Source organism: Coturnix japonica, chromosome 4 (assembly GCF_054131305.1).
Source record: "Coturnix japonica strain WE chromosome 4, WE-NBRP24, whole genome shotgun sequence".
Classification (NCBI taxonomy): Eukaryota; Metazoa; Chordata; class Aves; order Galliformes; family Phasianidae; genus Coturnix; species Coturnix japonica.
This window is the reverse complement of record NC_140666.1, coordinates 14,064,124-14,088,815: the sequence shown is the minus strand read 5'-3', so window position 1 is coordinate 14,088,815 and position 24,692 is coordinate 14,064,124. Positions and strand designations below refer to the sequence as shown.

The 24,692-nt window shown below is 35.1% G+C and overlaps 1 protein-coding gene across 4 annotated transcripts in view; it reads left to right on the top strand.

Moving 5' to 3' along the window:
• DIAPH2 (diaphanous related formin 2) overlaps window positions 1–21,341 on the top strand; it is a 151,309-nt gene extending 129,968 nt beyond the window's left edge. For all 4 annotated transcript variants that reach the window (XM_085544581.1, XM_085544579.1, XM_085544578.1 and 1 more), the window contains one exon: window positions 18,957–21,341. In XM_085544581.1, the coding sequence (XP_085400707.1) occupies window positions 18,957–19,021 (65 nt within the window). In that variant the 3' untranslated portion in view covers window positions 19,022–21,341. The remainder of the gene's footprint in view (window positions 1–18,956) is intronic.
• The last annotated feature ends 3,351 nt before the right edge of the window (window positions 21,342–24,692 follow it).

Genomic DNA, 24,692 nt, shown 5'->3' with positions numbered 1-24,692 from the left:
CAAAAAGTTGTTTTTAAGGTAATGTTGATTTTTAGAAGTATAACCTGAAAATTCATAAGCTGAAATATGTTAGTTCATGTTTTCATGCAAATTCTTATGTGGTCTGAAGTCTTTTGATTCTTTACAGAGTCATTTTAAAGAAATATTATTATGATCAAAAAAAGAAATATTAAGTATTAACGACAGTGTTTAGAGGCTTTAGGAGAAAAGAGGTGAAAAAAAAGCAATATGTGTGTGATGAGAGATAATTCTGGTGTTTTTGCTGTTATGTCAAAGCTGGCTGCTTCCAGTTTTAAGCAGAAATGTAGTAGTACAGTCAAGGTGACTTACCATTGCAAAACCCACAGGCATCTTGAGTTTTCCATCTCTTCAGTAGATGATGTACAAATGAAAAAAGACAGCGATGTGGTATTTATGGTTTATAAAACAAAGTATTTAAAGACATCCTAATAAACTTATCTTGAAAGCACTGCTGTGCGGTAGGCGTGGTATCATGACAGTGTCTCTGCAAATGTTTCAGATCCTGTGTGTTAGTGTTGAGATACCTCAAATATTATACTGACATTCGCAGTCTTTGCACTGTGCATTATTCACCAATATTTGTGATACGTGACATTCTTGCTAAGTACTGTCAGGTACAATATATCATGAAACAATTCTTGAGAGTATACACAGAGACTCCAATTTTTGTGCAGGGACACATGTCCTTGAGAATATTATACCCTGAATTAAAATTTTTCTGTGCCATACAGAACTGAAATTATTAGGAAACTCCATATGATAGGCTAAAGTAAAACACCTTATCAAAATAGAAAATTTAACTTCAGGTGCAATGCTGACAATTTAAGATTTGCTACACTGAAGCATACAGCTAATTTCTTATATGGCCTGTGCATTTCGGTTCTTCCCACTCAGCTATGGTAAATCCACTTAAATTATTCTAAAGATCTGCAGACAAAAAAAAAGGTTCCCAAGGCTTTAATTGTATCAACTGTGTTCCTACTGATAACCTTTCTGTCTACTGACACTTTGGAAAGAAAAGATGCACGTTCTGGGGACTAATGGAGAAATGTTTAGGTTAATTCACACTTCTGGTAATCAGGAACATGGGCAAAGAGTTCATTTATCTTCTGTGCCCTTTGTGAAAGAGGAGTGAGGTCATGGATTCTTTTGCAGCAAAATAGCTGGAGGTGGATTGGACCCAATGACTGCAAAAAGATTTTCATAATCTTTCTAAATCAAATATTTTATCTTGGTTAAATATATACCTTCCATTTTCCTTGTGGAAAAAAAAGAGATGGAAAATACAGAATGGAGGTAAAACCTTGGTTCAGCTGCATTCTTAAGCTGATGCAGTTAGGAAATACATTAATTTCTATTTAAGAAGACTTTTGGAATACTTGCTCAGTCATAATTGGATAAAAACATTTTGCATTTGTGACCAATTAAGAGGAAGGTGCACAATATAAGAATGCCTTTTCCAAGTTCCATGCGTTTGGCCACGTAGTTCTGCTTCTGTAATGATCACTAGAATGTGCTTGTAGGTGTAACGCTGAGACAACAAGGCTGTGTTGCATGTTGGTGTACATTTAATATTTTTAATGCAATAAAAGTACTGCGTTATATGTTATTTATTCTGTTACCATGTTGCAGGGAAAATTACTCATTTTTATTAGATCATCTTTTGGAACTGTTCTGTAATTAACCACCAAAAGTAATGAATTCTAAATTACATTTTCAATTACTTATGACTAAAGTTATCTCAAAATGAAAAAGAAAAGAAAAAAATTGGTTTTGTTCTATGGAAAGCTTCACTCCTTTACTGGTGTTGCTGTAGTAGAGCTCTAGATTAGGGTAACCTGCTTTTTAAATTAAACGTCAAATTTAATTTGCCTTTAGAAACAAAGTATATGCATATAGTCTGAAGGAGAAAAAAGACACTTCACCATCACTTAATAGTGATGTATATGTAACATCAACTTTTTTTAGCCAATTAGCTAATGTCTGGCAGAACAAAAATGTTAGAGTTGCAGGTGTGTGTGTAGGTATAGACACCCCTACTTCTGTATGTGTTTTCTTACATACACATTCAGTGCTGTCAATAGAGCAATCTACGGGTTAGTCACAGGCTAATAATGGATTTCATAATTTAATGTTTTTCCTGAAATATTAATGAATTTTGAAATGTGAAATTCTTGCTTTGTTGATTCTGGACATCTCAGGATGATGTGTGTATGAGCGGATGTTTGATTGATGGAAAGGAGCAAAAAGCCGTAAAGCGTTTCTGCCAACAAAGGAAACTCTGAGGCAGAAGAAATTGATGCACAGGCTATAAATTTGCCTCTCCATTTTTCCACTGCTTTTACTTTTAATGTTGCTTCCCTGCAGTCATGATCTGAAAGCTTAAAAAATTACCTAAAAGTCACAGCATATCAGTTTTAGTAAGTTGAAGTTGGTTTCTCTATAAAATTTTGCAAGCACGTTATTTAAACAATGTTGCTCAGTGAGTTGACAGCTTGATCTTAAAAGTGATGCTGTCGTTAACTAAGTGCTGTTATTGCTACAAAATCATTGAGTTAAAATTTTTGCATGTGTTTTCCTTCTGTGGGCTCTTTTCAAGGTATGCTGTTCCTCTGTTTCATCCAAGCAGTGGATAATGTGTAAAAATGTCCACAGGAAACGAAGGTCCCCGTTTTCACTTGCACATTAACTATGCATAGCAAACGTTCCTTTGCTCTTAATTTTCTAAAGAAAGAAAGGAGGGGAAAAAAAAAAAAAAAAAGGTTGCTGCTGCAAAGAAAATGCATAAATGGGCATTTTGCATTATATTTTTCTTTATATATAAAATCATTCTGTTTTGTTTGAGTTATCATCTAAGTTTACTTAGTAATTCCTAAGGGCTATTAGATGATCATTAAATCTTGATTTTCTGTCAGGAGGAATTAATAATCTTGACTTCGGAGTGAATTTAGAAGCAATAGGGGATTGGAGTCAAATATTTGAATACCATTGCAATGTTGAATTGGTTATTCATGTTTCAACTCAGACTGACTGGTAGATAAAAAAATAAATTCAGTTCATAAATCCTTCTTTGCATTTTAATACTTGTTTTTCTGTGTTGTGGTTTGTTTTTTTCCCTCTCAGCTGGCTTAAAGTGTACATGGCTTGGGATCACTGGTTGGATGTCCTCCTTTATGAGCATCTTCTCGGTCAATTTCTAGTAAAGAATATATTAGCTGTATGCATAGACTGCATGTAAAGCTATCTTCAGAAATTGAACTCTCTAAGAGTGTGTTTCTGGATGAATTGGTCAATTTTATTTTAAAGGAAAGCTGAAGTTAATACTTTAATAGCCTGATATTGCCTTCCAAGAAACTGCCACTTAACTGGGAACATATTAGAAACATGTTCTAGACATAATCAAATTAAGAATGGACAGCTAACTTGTCTCCATTTTCCCTTTCTTTTTGCCTCCCTTTGTTGTCCTTGCATAGCTTCATCTCTGTGCTTTTAGCAGAGATGATGGGGAAAAGTTTTGAGAGCTTCTTATTTATTTACTTTTACATAATGCAGAAGGCTTTTTTTTTTTTTTTCCACCCATCACTGTGCTGACTGAAGTCCCCTTGGCTGTGTCTGTAGCATAGGCAGATGTGTAATGGTGTAATTGAGAGTCTTGATCTACATGTGCACACTGCATCTGCATCATGGTGCTCCTCCAGGCAGTTTTGCTAGGAAACCCATATGCACAGGCCAGAAGTGACCTGACTTATTCTCTGCTGGGTACACCAAATAGAAGGATCAGAGAATATCTGTGAATTTTGTTTACTTTCTCTGTATATATTTTAGCCTAAGGGCACATAATAACTGTTTTAGAAACTGAGATAAATAATAGATCTTAATTTATTTTCATTATATGTAATTACTTATGAAGAAGTCTCACTGAAAAAATTCTGGCTTAAGCTTTGAATAAATTAGACATGATAAATTGGCAAAGAGGGGGAAAAAATACAACAAAAACCCCCACAAGAACCAGAACTTTCCCATTTGAAAAACATCTCTGAAATCATAGCCTTGATATTTAGAGCTGCTGAGAGTATGTATATAAATACTAATGGTGAGCCCAAAATAACTAGTGTTAATATTTATTCTTTCTGAATCCCTTATATGTGCTTGCTGGGAAGTAGGAATTGATGATATATTTAAAAGGGTCTTCTGGCAATCATATAATACAATCTCCAGCTTTTGAAGCATAAATGTCACCTCCTTGATGAAGCCAGCTGTGTTGTCAAACCAGGTCCTCAAATCTTGTGCAACTGCCTGATTACCTCATTCTACTGTTGCACTACATTTGCAGTGAAGATTTTTTTTTCCCCTACATTTAAGCTGCGGTTGTTAACTATTGTCCCTTATTATACCATCTGCATAAACAAGAATTCAGCTGTGTTGTTCCTTCACCTTCAGGCAGTCACAGGTTGCAGTTAGATCCCCCTCTACTTGTTTATTCCTGCAAAAGGAGGGCTAAGCTCTACTCTCTGAGCCTTTTTGTAGTTAGCATGAATGGCCGTCTCGTGGGTCATCTGGCAGAAAAGGCAAGACAAGGCACCCTGACAGTATGAATGCACAGTAAGGGAGAAATACTACAAACACAGGATGTGAATCAAGGTGTGCTTTTGTACAAAGAGTGTATTTTACAAAGGCAGGAGGGATGGAGATACAAGAATCAATTGTTATAGTGTCTTATCTGGATATGGACAATATCAGTATTATTGATTAAATATACAGTCTGTAGGATATAAATTAGTAGTTAGTTATCCTCACTTGTCGGTTATAGGCCATGAGTTGTTTGCTTTTAATTACATAAAGTCAAACTTGATGATTAAGCTATTTTTCAGAAAGAAGAAAGAAAAGAGAGCTTGGCTACTAGCTAAACTACCAGGATTAGACCCAGGAAGTCAGAGGTTATGTAGTTTGCTTAAATGCTTACTTTTTGACCTTGAATTTTAAAAATACTGAGATTTTCAGTGCCACTTAGATGTGTAGGTAGTAATTCTACTAGACATTTATCAGCTCTGGGGGTTGAGGAGTTGAAATACCTTTATACTCTTGCCCTTAATTGTATGCTGCCATGGAAATAGTGTTATTACTTCCAACCAGTGTTTTTGTTCTTGTAAGTTTTTTTTATTGTCTTGGGCACATACATAATACCACATACTGGAGTCATGATTGTGCTTGCTTCTATTTTATTAATTTACACAGGAATTGAGCTTTTGGAGAGCTTCTTCATAAGAAGGATCTATAACCCTGCATATCATACTTTTTCTTTTAACACTTCTTTAATTTTTAGATTTATATCTGTTACTTGGAATGTCTTTGGACTGAGTTTCTAAGTAGAATATACTTAAGCAGTCTTTACATCATAGCATTCCTTTTTCCATTTGAACAATTCTAGTGTGTTTCTGGTGTAGTATTGCTCATGTACGGATGTTAAATCACAGTACCACATGAGTGCTGTTACAGGATGTGCATTGAACTTGCAGGTCAAGTTGTTATGCTGAAATGCAGGCATTTCTCTATTTTCTGTTGTTTGCCTTGCTATTTTCTGTTGAATTATTATGTAGGGAAGTTTCAAAATTCAGTTTTTCATTCATAATGTGCAGTGATAGCATGGTTTAAAGGACAAATGAAATATGAGGCTTTTAAAGTTACTTCATTGCCATAAATATCTAGCATATGCAAGAAAAGTGAATGATTATCAATAGCAATTATCAGCATTTAGAAGATATACATCTTAGTCCTGTCTTTTAGAAAATGCTATCTAAAAAAAGTCCAGTTCAAGAAAACATAAAAGTAAAAGGAACATGTCCTTTGACTAAAAGTTTAATGCAATAAAACAGGCTTGCCACTGTGTGCTCTGCAATCTCCACCACTCTGCTGCAGGGTAACAGTTCATGGTTTTCATTGCTTCAGCTTTAAAAGTAAGCAGAATTCCTTCACCTTCCTATTATGAGGAAATCCAAGGAAAAAGTGGGTGATAGTTAAAAGGCATGAATCTAAAATTCATGTGAGCATACTGACTTTCTTGTTTGTATGATAAAACTAATTCAAGTGTTTAAAAAAAAAGTTCATGAAATTGAAGGTGCTTATAGTTAGAACTGTTTACATGCAACAGAATATAATTCTAAGGGACATTGCCAGCTTTGGGCATAAAGTATCTGATGGATTAGTCTTATTTTTGTGGCACTAAGGATGTATTTTCCTGTTCATTTTATCTGGCAGACAAGTTCCTACTCTCTTGTACCCAGAGCAGAAGCTCCTGGCTTTTTTTTCTTTCACCTGAATTCATTTTCTTGTTTGTGTGGTAAAATTTGATATAGAGTTGTACTGTAGAGTTCTGAGAGGATGGGGAAAGGAGGGAACACCTGAAAAGCAAAGGTTTTATCTATAACAGGAAATTTTAAATTTCAAGGCTAGAAGGCATCTTGCAGGACAGAGGATTCCAAAATCTCTTCCACGTTGCAATAGAGGAGGGTTATCAGACAGTTTTTGTCCTTATTAACAAATTTAATTCTCTGCATTCAAGAGATGCTCAAGGCCAAGATTTATCCCTGAATGACTTGCTCATTTTTCTGCACACTCAGCAGTAAACTATTCTGACCCTATTCTGCTACTTTGCACACAGTCAAGCTAACCTTGCCCTATCAGTCTTTTCTGCATTTTCAGTCTGGGGAAACTTGAAGAGCAGAATTTTTTCTATGTGTCTTTGTGTTCCTGCTTCCCATCCAGCTGATGTGAAATGTTAATATAATATTTCAAGTTTTATATTCACATTAGTTTCATTATCTGAAGAAGTGGGATATTTCGTTGCCCAGCTGTTTTATGGTGGATAAAAAGCCTGTGTGTGACTGCCTTCCTTTTTAATGATACCAGAGTGGCATAGTTCCCTGTGGAACTATTGGTGGGTCCCAATCAATTTTTTTGTAAGAATGGCTGTATTGCCACATTCTGAAAATGCAGAAAGAGAAAAGCAGGTAAAAATGAATATAATTCACCTGCAAAATGAAAACAAAACCAAGTGGAGTTGATTTGATAAGGAGATGTTGTTGATGGAAGATTCCAGTAAAATTTGAAGAGTATATGTAATAGTTATGTTTTATTTTCTGTGATGGAAAGGGCTAAGAATGGAAGTAAACAACAGACAAAATGAGGCTTACCTTGTCATTCCTACTAATAAAGGAAATGCATATGAAATTCCTTTTTCTTAATGTTCTCATCACAGATGAAACTAAGGAAGTAGTCATGGGGAATCATTTTTTCCCATAATATAATCAGGAGAAAGAAAATATTTAACCTGATCTTTAATGCATATTGTGCTTCAAATTTGTGATGATGGGAGCATGAATAAATGAGTAGAGCATCTCCTGGCTGTTCACCAGATAAACAAAAAGCTGAAAACATGGTTGTTTACTAACTAGAATTTGATTTTACTGGTTTGTATATGAGTGAAAGAAGTGTAGATATTTGCTGTTCTTAAGTCTGCTTGGTAGTTCTCATTTCCCCGTTCATACTTATGTATGCAACTCATTTTCACTTATCAGTGCAGAATTGCAATGTTATATCTAAGTGTTATATAAAAGAGAATTTTAACATGGTTTAAGTTTAGTATGTCAGAGAAGAATAGCTAGTAGATAATATATTAAGGAAATTAATAACTGACAGAGGTTAGAAAACACAGGAGGATTGTCAGCAATTGATAGAAAGTAATTTAACTTTCAGAAACAATGCAGTAACCAAATGAGACTTGAAAGCACAAAGCAACGATTTTCATTGTTCAGTGAAGCTGGTAAAGTGCATTTTTCAAACACATAATATCTACAGTCCCACAGTGAGCAAGGGGGACAGTAAAGCTGCAGAGAAGCCAGACTACATGGCACGAGTCAGCAGACAGGTGGGTGTGGGTGAGCTGCATTCCATGTGAGGTGTCCTGAGACTGATGTTGAATTAGCTTTCTGCGGAAGCAGAGTTGTAAAACTCTGGATGGTCCACTAAATTTTGCTGTAGGAGATCTTGAAGAAGTACATGCCTTACACTGAACCGCTGTTTTGAAGCTCCTTTTCTGTTGTTTCTGCTGGTCACAGAATTTAAACTAGGAAGCCTGCACCAAATCAGTACATACTATATTATGTACATGCATCACAGGAAAGACCTTCTAATCTCTAATTCTATCTAGATAAATTTCACAAGAAGTAGGGTGGTTGTGCTATTTCATATGCAAGGAATTTTTAGAAGTTGTAAACTTCACAGAAGAGACTTGCAAAATGTTGATAAGGAAATGAACAACAGGTATTTATTATATGTAGCAGTTGAGAGAAAATGAATCCTGTTAGAGAGAGTGGGATCAGTGTGTACTGATAAAAGGCATTTAGTAGTTATTCAGTGTCATAAAGAAACCTTTTGAGTACGTTGATGTGATGGTGTTTCATGCTGCAAGAGAGAATGAGAGAATTGAAAGAGGGCAAAAGGTGGTAAGTGAAGTGATCTAGGATATTTGTTACTATATTAATTGAGATTAGGTAGGTAAAGAACCAACAGCTAAAGGTAAACAGAAAAAGGCAGGTGGAATTTTTATATAAGCCTTATATAATGTCTTTTTTCCAGAAACTCTTTGGACGTGTGTGCTACTCAGAAGAAGGTCATAGCTGGATTTAGGAAGGAAAGACTAATGTCGTGGTGTAGTCGGCACGTTACTGCCATTTTGCTATATTAGCATTCATTTACATAGAAGTGTTTTTATTCATATTATGAATGTCAGCATTAGCATTTAGATGTAGGTATTTCTAAATCGGTAATTAAAAACACATGGAAATATTCTCCTCATTTAAGTCATAGATCTCTTACCTAGCTTTGAGTTTTAGTGTAAGTTAATATCAACTAAAAGTGCTTAGAAGACAGCATGCAATCATTTAACAGAATAAAAAACAAAGAAAAAACTGTAGGGGACATTAAGATTTTATCACTGCATGACAAAAATGATGTTAACCTTGGCATTGCTTTCTCTAGAGCTCCTTCTCTAAGTGGTAATTAATTTCATGAAAGTTTATACTCTCAGAAGTCTGCAGATCTGGTTGGAGTTGAGAAGTTGAAAGATGCCAATTAATTTTCCATTTTTTTTTTCTTTTGTCCAGAGAGTGCAACACTTGTGGGCTTTAACAAAGTATTGTCTGCTAATTGGTGGCCTGGAGAGCATCTTCAGTAGAAATAACAGGATGAGGAAAGTTTCTAAGCTCAGGCAATAGAAGTAGCTTATCTTCTTTTTAACATTGCGTAGTTCGTTTTTCTTTAAAATAAGGCAAAATCTTTATTTGAATGTTCTGGAACTTGCATTGAGAACTTCCTGCATATCTTGCTACTAATAGGGATGTGTTCTTTGTTGTCTGTGAAGCCACATCTAGTCTTGCTTTTAGTACAGATAAAAATTTTTAGGGGCTTTTTCATAATGTATAATACAGGCTATCAGCATTATCACAGCTCGTTGTTTAGTAAGGAAGGGTATGTAGTTTCTCATCTTGGAACTGTAGAGTAGCTTGACCTTAGAAAAGAAGTTGTGTATGCAAGTGTTTTGCTTCCAGAGCAGTTATATCCAAATGTATATAATTGTCTTTTTTGTTAAGCATTCGTCAATTTAGTCAGACCCATTGGGAAGTAGTATTTGGTTTTAGGGTCTTAAAAAACCCTAAATGTTTCATTCACAAAGCAGATACAGATTATGAATTTATTTTTCCCAATAGTCTAAAATTGTAAAAATAACATTTTTATGAATTACTTCAATAAACAAGAATTTGATTCTCATGATAAGCAAGTGCCTTTGTTGCTAATAATTTATGGTAAAAGTCACATGCTCTGTTTAGTAATTCCCTGCTGTCATGTCTAAGGAGGTAATAGGTAGTGGTGAGATCATCTTGTCAGTCTCAAACCAGGAGCCCTTCTTTAATACAGGAGCCCTTCTTTAATGTTATATGATGAAGGTGCAGATGGGCATGGATGACTGCAGCTTGTGCCAGCCGGTCATACAGGAGTGATGTCGTTTTAAGTTTTCTCATAGCATATTCAGTTCTCTTTAAATATTGCAAAATGCTGAATTGTAAATGTTAACCTATCCATGAATAAAAAATGTTGATATTTTATTTAATCAAAAAATAATTATAGATGGTCTGCCTTTATTGTATTATTTAAAGTATTTCATTTTACATGTAGGCTACAAGTTATTGCAGAGTTATGTTTTTATAAAGAGAATTTGTTTCTGATGCATAAAAAATAAAAGAGGCACTCTTTTGCAGGATATAAAACAAATTGTTTGCTTTTGACAAGGGCTGTCAATTGTGTGGGTACAGGGGAAAAACTGGTGACATTTTGTGTGCAACAGCAGGAAAGACTTGCTTTATTGGAGTGTTACTCTTGTTCTGAAATTCCTTTGCAGAAAAGAGAGGTTCGAGTTCATTGCTTTCATATTCTATGCAAAGAATAAAGCATTTGTGCATGGGAGACATAACTTCCAGTATTTTAAGCTGCTAACTGATAAAACTGAGGAGTGTGGGTGGGAGCGTCCTACTGAAGCAAATGTGTTCATATGCTGCCCTTTAATAAAAAATTGTAAGGAATAGTTGGAAAGCTTCCCCTTTGACTTTCATCTGGCAGTTTTTGATTGTAACTTTGTAAAGGAATAGATATTGACTTCTATCAGACAGTTTTGGAGAAGAGGTGAAGAGCCTTCTATCATGACTGTGTACGTTTTGTCAAATCGTATACTTATATTTGAAGTGCAAAGTGAAGGCTGATGTCAAGAAATGCCTTCAGCACAGGCTGGTGTTGGTCTCTCGTGACTTTCTTCTTTCTTAAAAGTATCAGATTAGATTGTAAAATGATGGCAATCTAGCTGGACGTAAACACATTTATTGCAGGCTCAGCAGCCATTACATATCATTAGTGAAAGAAGGCAAGGGACAAGGGGACCACTCCGATGTCAGTTTGATTCTTTTTAAGGACAAATGCATTCGGATGAGAAGATGCTAACTTTATGTCTGCTCGTATACTTGAAGTTCAGAACCTATTACTGTCTTTATTTCTTTGTCCTGTTTGTAATGTTACAGTCAATTTCAAAGCAAATACAAATTGTAAGAACAGTAGAGTGAATAGGGAAGCTGGGAATATCAAATTTTGGAAGCCATTTTAAATTATTTATGAAAAATGTGGTTTATCAGCATCATATCAGTCTGTTCAGAATGCGTGCACACATTTGTGCTGTGTCACTCTTCTTAGCAGTAAAATAACAGGTACAGCTGAAATAGGGAAACATCTTTTATATCAACAAATCTGTCATTTCTGTCATAAAATGTTTTTTATAAGAAACTCTATTTTTACTTTTGAACAACTGATGAAAAAGTCAGCGTGTACTCATGAAAAGAGATCCATTCTGTATTTGGGAGCTGAAGTTTCTTGCTTACTAAAGGAGGTTTCAGTTGTTTACTCTCTGAAATATGTTACCTTTCTAATTCATAAGCTGAACTTATTTTACTGTGCGTGACATGCAGTAAAGGATACAAATTAGAAGTTCAAGGAAAGATACGTGAATAAATTTAGTTTTATTGCAGTACATATCCTTCGCTGTTTCTTTCTTACTGTTTGGATCTGACCTTCTTCCAGGATTTGACACGTCACATTTTATCCTTTGGGGTTTTTTTATATTACCTTATGTAGTACTTTCAGTTGTCTCATTTGGTTTAAAACAAATCATATATTCATGTCCTAAATGTTTCACTAGTCAGAATAATTAAGTTGATCAGGTCTGAGAACATTGGTAGGAAAATAATAGGGTCATTGAAGCATTCAAACCCTAATGGGAACGTGAGTTCATTCAGATATCAAATCCAATAATTGCTTTACACCTGTATACACAGTCCCAGTGAGCAAGTTCACATTAAAGGTTTAGTGGTACAGTTTCAGTGCTGGGCTCCAAGAGAATCTTAGTAGTTTTCAGAAGACTACGTTATTTTGAATTTTTCAGCAGTTTGTTGTTTATGTGTATCAGTCATAGGTAGCTCTGATTGCTCATTGTTATGCACTGAAAAATATTTCCACATATTGTACCTCCAGTAAGAAATTCTCTGGAGTAATGCATTATAAATTACATCTAATAGCAGTCAGAAAAATCTGAGAACTATCGTATGAGTTCCACTGCTTTGAATCAATTAATATTAGTCAAGTTAGTGGGATGAGGAGGAGTAGATTTAACTGCATTCTGAGTGTGAAACTGAGAGTGCATATGATTGTGTGTAGTGTAGCCTGAGGGTTGTAAGGATGCTCATAGATGTGACTGCTACTTGTAAAAGGCAATTTCATAAGAGTGAACTAGAAGTCAGCATTACTTAGTGAGATTATAATAGCAGTGAAGCAATAATTGTAACTTTGCAATTTATGCTGAATTCGGTGACAAAGTATCTGTGAATGCCAGAGGTGCAGGCTGTCAGAGATATTGAAGAAAATTTCTTCACAAATTAGAAGTTAAAAATACTGACTAGGAAAGTGACAGATATTCATAGTAGGTTTAGTAAATTCCAGACTCAGATGCTGGTCACAGTGCTGATTGTTACTGGATATATTCAACCTGACGCAATCATTCCTCTCTTTCTTTGTTTTCCCACCTTTCCTTAGTTCTCACCTGAGAATTAAAGCAGGAAAAGAAATGGAAAATGGCTGTATGTGGGCCTGCACTGTGCTGACATGAAGGGCTTTTTTTCCTCTGTAATTTTAAAAGCCAATTACCCTTGGAGGGAAGGAGAAAAATAGATTGATTTGTCTTGTAACCCCTGAGGCAGGCATATGTTGTCTCAAACTAAGGCTTTTCCATCTCAACTCTTGTAGAAGAACTTTCAATGCAAATCCCAAGCAGTACTATTAACAAAGAAAGCAAAGTCAAATTGAAATATTAAATAAATCATTTAAAGTTTTAAGGAATTTTAGCTTATTGGGCTTAGGCTTCTTTATTCGTGTGCGTGAAATCTTTAAGGTCTGAGCTAAGCTATAGTAAATCTTATTTAAAACAGTACTTTAAAATAAAAATTACAGATGCATCTTTTTCTGTAAATGCTTTGTGTACTAGAATTTTTTCAGCTATAAGTAGGGTGAGTTTGACAGTATTGTGATACAGAAGGTCAGCAGCATAGACTTCTGTTGCAAACATGTTATTTTTGTGTTCCCATACCGTGTTGATTGTGCTTACAGCTGGATTATGCTGAGCAGTGAGATGTCATCACGTGTGCCATTCAACGTTTACATTTCTTATGTTATTCATTTTTAAAGTATTTTATCACGCAGAGAACATAAAGTGCTGTTTTAGACTGCTGGTATTGGTTTCCATACAAATGAAAGTCTCTGCTTACCTGTGCCCAGCAAGCCAGGTATGAGTGGCAGCAGTACCATGAGATGTTTGTGTTCCCCTTTAACATATCTTGTTGTGCCAAGGCAAATTCTTTGGTTTTCTCTGGTTTATCCCTAGCTTTGGACTACCTTGCCTGTGGATATTAAATACTTTTATTTAGCAAGTTAAAGATCAGGACTTCCACGTGTGTTCTCGCTGAGAGATGTGTGGGCAGATACAGTGAGCTGGGCTCCTGACAACAAAGTGCTGTTTGTTACTTAAATGACTAAAACTTTGAGGGAAGTACTTTAAAGCAACATATGCATCTACATGCGATCTCTCTTACTGCGAGGCTAATGTGATAATTTTGGCACTCCTGCAGGATGTATGTACTTCTTTTCTCAGTGGAGGAACCTCTCTTTCTTAAGAGATGCTCTTTTTAAACATGTTGTCTTAATCTTCTTTTCCTGAGTTAGAAATCTTACTGATAACAATACAGACTCAGTATTTTTAACCTTGCTTATTTTAACACCTTTTCTCATATAACTGTATATTAGTAAATGTCCCACTAACCAGGTCAAGAATGTAATTTTTGGGGTATTAAAACATCAACACACTTATAGTTGATCTGTTTGGGCTGTTTATGTGTGTTGTGTAGTTTTGAGTTGAAAAGTGCTGCTGTAACACAGGCCTTAGGGTGAGATTCTTTTCCTCCTTTGGGAGAAATTCTGCTTATATGCTCAGGTATCACTCAGAATACATACTGAAGTTTGGGTTGGACCTAAGACAAAATACAGCAGCACTTTATGGAATTTGACTCTGCTTCTACAAGGTTTGCTTGAACTCTCTACAATTTCCTTTGATGTTAAAAATAACCATTTTAGCTGAAATTTGAATTTGCCAGGAATTTGAGTTTCTGTTCAGAAGAAGATCCAAGAACATGGGAATTGTATCACTCGGTCTTTTCTCATTTTTAGATACAAAAATATCAAATTGAAAAACATGTAAAATGGCCCAGTGAGGTGCTCTATAAAGGCTCTAGTTTGGATTTTATTTTGTGTGTGTAGTGTACCTGTTTTGTTTGAAATAAATGTTCAAAATAGTAAGAATAATAATTAAAAAAAAACAGTGGTTCCCTTAACTTGGTTTTATAACTTGTATTTTCTTGTGAGGAGTGAATTTTATTTGTGCTTTTTGAAGTTCAGTTTTGGTTTCATTTCTCCTGTTACTGATCTTCACCTCACTGTGTGGGTTTTTTTTTGTTTGTCTGTTTATTTTTCTTTAATGTGAGAGGCACATTTTGAAAGTTTGAAATAAAATTGGACAGAGATGGGCAGTATCATAACAGAATTGAGGTTATGAGTGCTGTTTTCTCTCAAGGTGCTGTTTCTCAGAAAGATTTTGTTCTAGACACTGAAAACAGTTTTTGAAGCTCTTAATTTCCTCAACTAGTTTATTCCTTACTTTACATTCCATCATAGTAATGTCATAGAGGCTAGACAGTGCAGAGAACGTAGCTATAGCAGTTAAGGAGGTGCTAGAGGTAGACTTGCTGTTTTACAAATTCTTTCTCTCTTTAGCTGTCAATTACTATTTCTAAAACAATTTACCTTTCACTTTTGATAATCCAAGATGATAAAGATGCATGTGATGAACAAGAAAACTCAAGTTAGTTCTTGTCATAAGTTTCTTTTCAAAGCAACTGTTAATATGCTGTTACATCAAAGCTCATTGTAGCTTGGCTCTAAATTTCCCTGTGCATAGACAGCTGAAGGAGAAAACTACAGGCTGGCCAGGATAATGTGATATGAATTGATTCTGATTTGCCCAGATGTTAATCTGTGACGTGATACAGCAAATATTGAGGTATCTTAGTCGGAACAAAGTGATGACTGTGTGTTTCTTGGACCTTCCACCTTCCTTAAAGACATAGAGATTTTGGAAAGGGTCCAGAGGAGGGCCACAAAGATGATCAGGGGGCTGGAGCACCTCCCCTATGAGGACAGGCTGAGGGAGTTGGGCTTGTTGGGAGAAGAGAAGGTTGTGGGGTGACCTCATAGCAGCCTTTCAATACCTGAAGGGAACTTACACCCAGGAGGGGAGTAAAGTCTTTGAAAGGGCTGACAATAGCAGGACAAGGGGAAATGGTTTTAAGTTGAAAGAGGGAAGATTTAGGTTGGATGTTAGGGGGAAGTTCTTCACTAGGAGAGTGGTTAGGCCCTGGAACAGGCTGCCCAGAGAGGTTTTGGATGCCCCGTCCTTGGAGGTGTTCAAGACCAGTTTGGATGGGGCCCTGGGCAACCTGATCTAGTAAAGGTGTATGTTTGGTGGCCCTGCTAGGCAGGGGGTTGGAACTACATGATCCTTGAGGTCCCTTCCAACCCGGGTCATTCTGTGATTCCTTCTACAGGAGGAATGCTGATGTCATCAGTATCACAGGTGCATTGTTTGTTCCCTGCAATTATCACATGTTGTTCTAGTTCACCATTTAAAACAGAAGTGGCTTGCACTCCTTTTTTAGCATAGTGTAGTTGTTCTGTACTTACGTTAAACTTTCTCGACCTCCTGATTGATTTCGATGTTATATTGTTTGTGGTGCTTGCTGAACTACTAGGAACTGTATGAGTGTTTTCCCTTGGGCTGCTCATGAAAACAAGATGTGTTTCAGTAGGATTTCCCAGTGAAGAAAATTTTACATGAATGAATAAATAAATATTTGATGCAAATGCTTTCATTGATTCCCAAAGGTAGAGAGGTCTTTCAGATTCCCTTGCAGGATGCATTTCTACATCCTTTACAAAGTCAAAATTATTTAAGAAATTAAATTGTAAGTATTTTAATCATTGCTGGGTTCCTTCCTTGTGTGATTTTTCTGAAGTCAACTTGAGGAGGTAGCCCTTCTAACATTAAACATATTTTTTTATCCTCAAATATGAGAAGGTGAATTTTTTCACCTTGTGATAGGTATTACAAAAAAAAAAAAAAAAAAGTAGCAACTCTGAATGTGCAGATTAGGAGAGTGGATTTTTAAATAAGTTACCATCTCAGCGTTCCCCTTACTGAGTCTTGTGTTCTCCAACATACGCACCAGCACAACAATTGCTAGCTGAGCACCCAAAGAGATATTCTACCCCTCTTCTGAATTCACCACTTTACCATTATTGTAGGATTTATTAACTAAGACTTTGTGTGTGTGTTATTGAGATTTGAGGGTCCTCTGACCATTGCATTTGAAGAAGGCAAAATAGTTTTGGTACTACTCTTCCCTCCAAAGCCTTTTTTTTTTTAAGCAGGTTTTCCCATAAGTTTTAGGTACTTTACCTTTTAGTTAAATGTTCAAAATGTTATTGTTTTTCTTTTTCAAAATAAACAAACATTAGTTATCTGTTTGACTGTTGTTATTGTTTTGTTTTTATTGCTAATCTAAGGGTGACAATCTAGGTTATTAACCAAATGATGTTCCAAGCTCAAGTGACAGCGGTTTATAATATGCTTATAATTTTAATGTAAGGCATGTCAAAAACATTTTTTTGTGGTTGTTATGTATTAATACAAATTCTAATTGTGTACCTTTAAAATACAGTTTTGTACAGTATGCCATTCTCTATTATCAGATATCTCAGTCTTACGACTAGGCAGTTCGATCGTACACCACCTATATTATTACTGGCATTGATTGCTCATAAAGAGTTAGGTTTATAATTAGTAGAGCACAAACGTACTACCTGGCAAAGTGAGTAAGTAGAAAGCACAATGGAAAAATCATTTAATCTTAATATTGCACTTCTGCAAAATCTCATTTATTTTTCTCCTAATGTAACTGAGTTTCATGCTGGTAACAAGCCACTGAGTTAATAAATCTGTTGCAGCTATTGAGACTCCTCTTTTAATATCAGAGCTAATGCAAAAGCATTAAGGAAAGGAAAACATAGTCTATTTTTGTGTGTGTGTGTGTGCAAAAATACTTTCCTCTTGCCAACAAATGTTGCTAATTGATTTTAATAGTAGTGTGTTACACTTATACATGAGAAGGTCTTAAAATTGAAGTCACCAAATGACACCAACTTGAAATACATTGTCTAAAAATGTATGTTTTTTATTGCATGGCAGCTATTTATACATGAAGCTTATTATGGTTTTGTTTTCTCATATTACTAGATTCATATTACAGGTTCAGTGATGCTTAAGCACCTTTTCAAATATTTTGTATTTTGTCAATATTATTTATTCCCAGAAAAGTTAAATCAACCACTGAAGGCAGTTATCACTGGACTCTACTCTCTGCTGATAATGATGAGCAGCAGCGCATGTGAATTGGTACCTCTCCTTCTTGGGTTTTAGAGAGCTTTTCTGTGCTGGTAATATCCAGTGCCTAGTGACTGCAACCAGTGTAGAGATTTATTCCCATGCAAAACAGATTGACTTAGGGTAATTTGAATACTTTATGCATGGATAAATTCATTAGGAAAAGGAGGCAAGGCAGAACTATAAAAAGAACAAATATCTTGCTGAAGGAGCCCTAATTCCCTATAGCATTGGAGACACTTCTATTGAACAGAGAAATGGAAGGCTGATTTTGCAGAGCTCTTGCAGTCTTCACAACTATCATCTGTTGTGGTCCAGAAATAGTTCACTGATCCCCCTGACTACTCCAGAACTTCATTTAATGTTCTTAGGCTGTTTCTGACTTGGTTAGGTTATAACATGAGTCTTTTTTAAAGAATGTTTTCTATCCATCAGACAAGACACGTATTGGGATGCTCTGATGCTGTAGCAATGAAGGACTGGTACTGATGCAAACAAAGAACAATAACCTGGATGTAAAACAAAAGAGTAGAGGAGGTTATGTCAAAAATAAACAGTGACCAAAAAATAAAATTATGCAGCAAGACCGCATTTGAAAAAGATCAAGACCTCCATAAAATTAAGCAGGGGCATTTAGTTGTGGTTGGTAGTTCATGATATTCGTCTTTTCCTGTGAAAGATGTATTTATCGTTCATTGCAATAACTACTGTGTAATATTTCATACTAAAAGTTCACATTGTACAATCAGGAAATGCTTAGGAAGTGGCTGATTTGACAGTTCTATTTTAAACTCCATATTAAATCACAGCAAGTAGTCTAGCACTTTAACATTTGCAGCATCTTATAGTAGACTTTCCACCATCGTGTTGGTCAGTACAGTCTCAGGAGTCTTGATATGTATTTTTCCAGAGATTTCTGCAAATAGGTTGTTTATAATATGAGGCATTAACCTAGAATTTTGTTAATTGTGTGCTGTTTCCAAGGGGACAGTGTTTCAAGATACTCTTAATGCTTTTATTACCTGACTTCTCTGATCAAGAAAGTAATTTATTGCTGATTGCAGAACTCTTGAACTCTGTCTGTCAGCTGTAGTGTGAAACTTTTCTGATCCAATCTATTGGTTACTTATTTACATATCGTTTGAAATGTTTTTCAAGGCTATTTGGAAAATCTCTTGATGTTGCACTGTCCATGTTTCAAATCCTATAGTGATTTGTTTTTTCTCTCTTTATATTGCAGATAACAGACAAGTAGGTTTGGAAGACTCTCGTACTCGTCACAGTGGAACAAGAGCAGCTATATGATTCTTCTGATGCCAAAGAATTTAGTGAATTGTTTTATTTACAATTACATGGATATATTTTTAAGAGTTTATCATCCAAATTGGCAACGTTCACAAAAGAATACTGGTATTGACTAAATGCGGGAAATGTTTAAATATTTTTTGTTAAATAATCCACATACTGTATCTTATTACCCCAACTACCAAGATCTGTAAACAGTGTTTAACAGCAAGGTCTTTTTTTTAAGGTACTTTTTTTTTTTTTTCCTTTTTCCTTTTTCCTTTTTTTTTTTTTTTTTTTTTTTTTTTTAAAAAAGCTGGTAATTTAAATGAAAGGAGTTGGGGGTTCCAAGGAAGTGCTTTATATGGCTAAGAAAACAGAGCTTTGTTGAAAGAATACAGATGTGGATTCCATTTGCAATTCTTGTTTGGACCTGAAAGGAAAAACGTAATAAAATTGTATGTTGAAAAATTGAGAGATGAGCTGATGTACAGAATCATTTTTGTAACCATAAAAATGCTATGTGTAGCCCCAGTGAGGTTGCTGGAAATCTTTATCTCTATGTAAAGCCTGGTGGATTCAGCAGTTTTAGCTGCAAGTAGGATATACCACATATCTACACTTTTGGTGACTTTAATGATGTATAATTGCTTATCACTGCTAAAAATGAAAAATAATTAAAAAAAAAAAACTATAGGATTTTACAAAAATTAAACGATACTATGGGCAGAATATGTTTTTAACTGAATATACAGAGAAATTTTCTAATTGTGAACTTATATATTCTTTATACAGATATTTGGGGAAAATATGATTGTCCTATTTTAACTGTACTGAAAATACCTTTGTGTAGGTTTTTAGATACTGGCTACATTATGAAGCTATTCAGAGCTGCCTCTAAGTTTTTCCTCTGTTTCTCAGGTAAAACATGTAGCGGGATCTCTGTGGTGGATTTTAGTTCTGAGGGTTTAGCAGCTAAGAATAAGTTTTCTACCTGGAGCACTATATAGCAGAGAAACAGCAGATTGCAGCAATCTGATTTTTTGGGAAACTCCTCCCATTCTACTTTGTATACAGCCCCTGCACTGCAGTACCTCAGGTGAGCAGTCAGCTCAGTAGCTGACACTGTCTATGTTCTGCCACTCAAGGGGGAACTTAACAGTTCTCTTTCCTCCCTAGACTCTTGTGGAATGTACAGTGTGTTTTGGTGTTCAGGTCAGTCTTCACCATCCTTTGTACTGAAGACTTGATGCTTATTAGAATGAGATGGAGAATTTGAAGTGGGAGTTCCGGTGGAACTACTTGTATGTTGTTCAATTATGGTATTTTTTAAAATGGGATACAGTGTAGTAGATGGCACTTATTCTCAGATTATTACTGATTGATGCATTAATATGAATACTTTTATTGCCTGGGGTTATGGAAAACTTCTTTTTTAATGTTATATAAAGAATATTTGGGAGTCACGTTATTTTCTGTGCACAAACTGCTAGCTCTAGAGGAGCATTTGATACTGGGGCGATGTAATTTTGCACTACTGCTTGAGCCAAGCGTCTTTGTACAGTTAGATTCTTTTTGCTTATCTGGTAACATACTTTATGATTTTAAAGACTATCCAGCTATATAGGGATAATTGCTTACAATTTCAAGCTATGTTCATAAATATACAGTTACTGTAAGAAAAGATAAAAGATACAGCTCCTTATCTGTCCAAGTATTGATTTTCCAATCTTTTTTTTTAAAAAAAAGGTCTTCAAAGGATACAGTTTTTGCCCATTGCTGCATCACTAAACACAAGAATGCAAATGAAGCCAAGTGAAGTGTGTGCTGTCAACTAATACTCTACCTAAACAGGGGCTTTTTGTGTTTTTAGTAATTAAGCAAAGACTTGTATGGTACTTCAGGAAAAAAAAAATGTGCATGCAACAGGGTTCTGTTCTGTGTCTCAGCTCTTTCAGTAAGAGATACAAATAATTATATTCTGTTTTGTGTAAGGTCAACATCAACCTTGTACTCAACCCTATTAATTTTGCAGTTATAAAAATGTACTTAATGTGCATAGCCAGTTTAAAAGGATTAGGTGCATAATGTCAATATAAATTTGTACTGCAATCAATAGTGTATTAAAATTCAAATTTTAAAATGAGCATTTTGGGATTTAGAGGTATTGATATCTTTATATGTGAAAACTCAACAGCTCAAAGCAGAATCTTTATACTGTAGCAGAAATTATTAGTGCACAAGTTTTTCATTTCCGTGGCTGTATTTTTTAAAGGTTTGTGAATGCTGACTGCAGATTCTCAAGAACCAAATCTTAGCAAAAAAAAAAAAAAAAAGGAAATCCAAAAGAACATCATCATCTAATACTTCTATTTTACTACTATTTTTTTCTTATTTGAAACATTTATATAATTTAATGGACATATCTGTTAGAACAAAAGTGTCTTTCAAAGGAAAACTAGTTTAGAGGATAATTTATGTAAATATAGGGTGCTCGTATTTATGAAGTCTAAAATATTTTCTGAAATTGATGCTGGTCACTTTGTCTTTTGATAGTTTTTTCAGTCTATATTAAATTGCAGCTATTTTTAATGTTTTTATTATTGATCTGATTTTCAGAGTTGTCACGTGTTTCTCTAGAAGTGTAGAGTAGTAGCACCTTTTTCAGAAATGCACTTGCCTTATTTTCTAATTTAAAAAAAAAAAAAATGAAATATATCAGTTAAATTATATTTGTATTCAGAATAATCCCAGAAAGAAAATTGCTGGAGGCTTCATACATAAATTTCTCGCTAATTATTTTTCACTAAATGTCCTCTGAGACATGACGTTAACGGTATCCTATCACATCTGTTTGCATTCACATTTTTCCAGTTAGAAGTAATGAAGATATTTTTTTTTATGATGTTACACTGTTTACATTTCTTAGTTTATTTAAGAGGAAAATAATCTTACCTTTGTAATGAATTAAACTAAATTTGCAATTGACATGGGAATGAATGGTTTAAATCATATACAAATATACACCTCTGTTGCTTAAGACTACTGGCTGTACTGATCAGAAATGTGAAGACACAACATTTTTGCTCAAGTTTGCTGAGAAAAAGTGCAAGATGATTTATCATGTATGTTTGTGATTGAGCAGATATCTTTTCCCAGCACATAAGTGATGTTTGTTTTGTGTTAATCATATTCTGAACAGAGGTTAAAGCCAAAATCAAATCAGTGCTTCAGAGGGCACTGACAAACACCTTCAGGAAGCATTCCTAGAAATACTGTTACGTAATTTGTTCTGATTTTAAGCAACCACGATCAATATGGAAAGTGTTATCCGGAATTAGTAATTCATTTTTGGAAATTTAGAGACAATTGCATACATTCCCATAGTTCCCTTCTGTATTATGAAAACAGTTATGAATATATGTATATTTTTGCATTTGTATGTGTGGTATATGTACTACCTCAGAGAAATGCTGTAAAAAACAAAACAAAAACAAAGAAAACATATTTTGATGATTTCTATCCAAACCACAGTTCATCCATGACCTAATTCAAATTCAATCCACATTGTACAAATGGCTTGCTAAACTGAGAATCTGGCTGTGTTTTAGGTTTGGCTCTGGAAATCTTCCTATAGCTTTCGTTAAGAAAACTTTGCAGTGTTTTGCTTTTGCATCCCTCAGGCAAATCGTGCTTTGATGGGTGAATTTAGTACATCCTATATTGAGAATATAGGAAATATTTAAAGCTGGTAATAGTTACGTGGACGCAAACTTAAGTAAATTGTTTCTTATCCATTAAACAAAGGCTTGGCTGAGTTATACTTCAATGTTTGCCTTCAAACTGGTGAGGGGTCACCATAACAAATGCTGAGAGAAAGCAATGTAAAGGTAGCTCATCTCTTATGTGCCATAATGTTACCCATTTTGATACAAGTATTGTAAGATACCTTCATGTCTCACAGAATGTAAATAATGAAAATAAAATCAAAGCAGTTAAAGCCAAATCCCTCAGCTTTTTCAGATCACGTACTGCTTTTGTGCACAAGAGACATGTGTAAGCCTGTGTATTCTGCAAGCTGTCACTAGGCACCCACTGATTTCATAAGAAAAATGTTAAAGGAGAAAGATTTGTTCTTGTAGTGCTTCTTTTAGTGCTATTTGAGGTGATACATATGCCACAGAATGTGAACAATAATTGATTACGGTTTAGTCAGGATCATGCGCCATTTGGTTTCCCTTTTAGAAGTCATAAGACTCCTGATGCCAAAAAAAATCAAAGTGACAAAACTCATGCATTTCTATTTTTTAATCAGCTCTGTGTTTGTATGTAATGTTTTAAATAGGAATTTGATGACATTACAGCCTGGCCATTGTTTATCCATGTATTCTGAAAACTGTAATAAAGATTATGTACATGATTTTGCTAGGTGCAGTGATGTTTTACTTGTTCATAATGACTTACTGAGTTATCATCACCTCAGAATGTGTTTTTGCTGTGTAGAATTGTCATGCTGAAATTACTCCTTGGCACGTTCTTGCTCTCTGGGGCATTTGGATATCTGGATTTCTTCCCAAAGGTGTTAAGTATATTTGACGTGAATTGAGGAGGAAAGGAATGAAGGAATACTTTTCCAGCAAAATAACCAATAACCTGTGTACAACTTGAGAACCAAGATGTCACAATACCAGGTTATTTTTACAAAAGTAACAATAAAAGGGAGTCACTAATGCAATTAACATGGGTCCCTATTTATTTCAAGTGACTGTGTTCCAATAACCTGGAGAACACAGCTGGACGGCTATGGTTGTTTTCCAAATTATTTATTGAGCTTGGTTACAAAAAATGGTCTTAACAGAAAACTTGGCTGACTTTAAAAACTAACTGTTACACCTTTTCTCATTAAAGTCACTATAAGAGATTGAAATGTGATTGAAGTTTGGGTAGAGCACCTTGGGTTACTGGATTAAAAAACCTCCTATTCAAAGTGAATGAAATTCTGCTGTCAGCCAGGCTGACGTAACACTCCTCCAGTATCTTTTTATACATGGGAAAGATGCAGTGAGGGGTTGGCTGAAGGCACTGTTTTGTTTTAATGAACTGGAGTTAGATTTTTATAGATATATTTATTTTCTTATGGGAAAAAAGATGAAGTAAAATGAGAACTTTTAGGTGCCGGCTATAACTGGAAATGCTGTAATTGGCACGATTAAGCAAACATAGTAATGATGCATTATGTACACATAGTACTCCTGTTCCTTATATTTAGGTTAATGCTTTTGACTTCCATGAGAGTCTGGAATTGCTTTTGTCCTCTTTGTTTTCCTCCTGGGAGGTTAGCAGGCAGAATTTGCCCTGAAATGACTAGGTAGCAGCAGCATACCTCCCTCAGTGGTAATTATGCTTGTTGCTTGCTCACGTGTGGACTCTGCTGATTGATGGCAAATTCTGGTGCTCTGCCATTTATACAGACTGACTGCTTATGTCTGGATACTTTTTGTAACGCTGAGCTATATTCTTCTCTCCTTTATTTCCTCTAGTCTCAGTCTCTAAATTAGCCTTTCTGTATATATATATATTTTTAAGGATATCTGTATTCTTGGGGCATGGTAATGTTATTACAAAAAAGAAGAAAATTTGCTCTGAACTACTTTGTAAGTACTACATCGCTATAATTGATCCTTTTGTATGA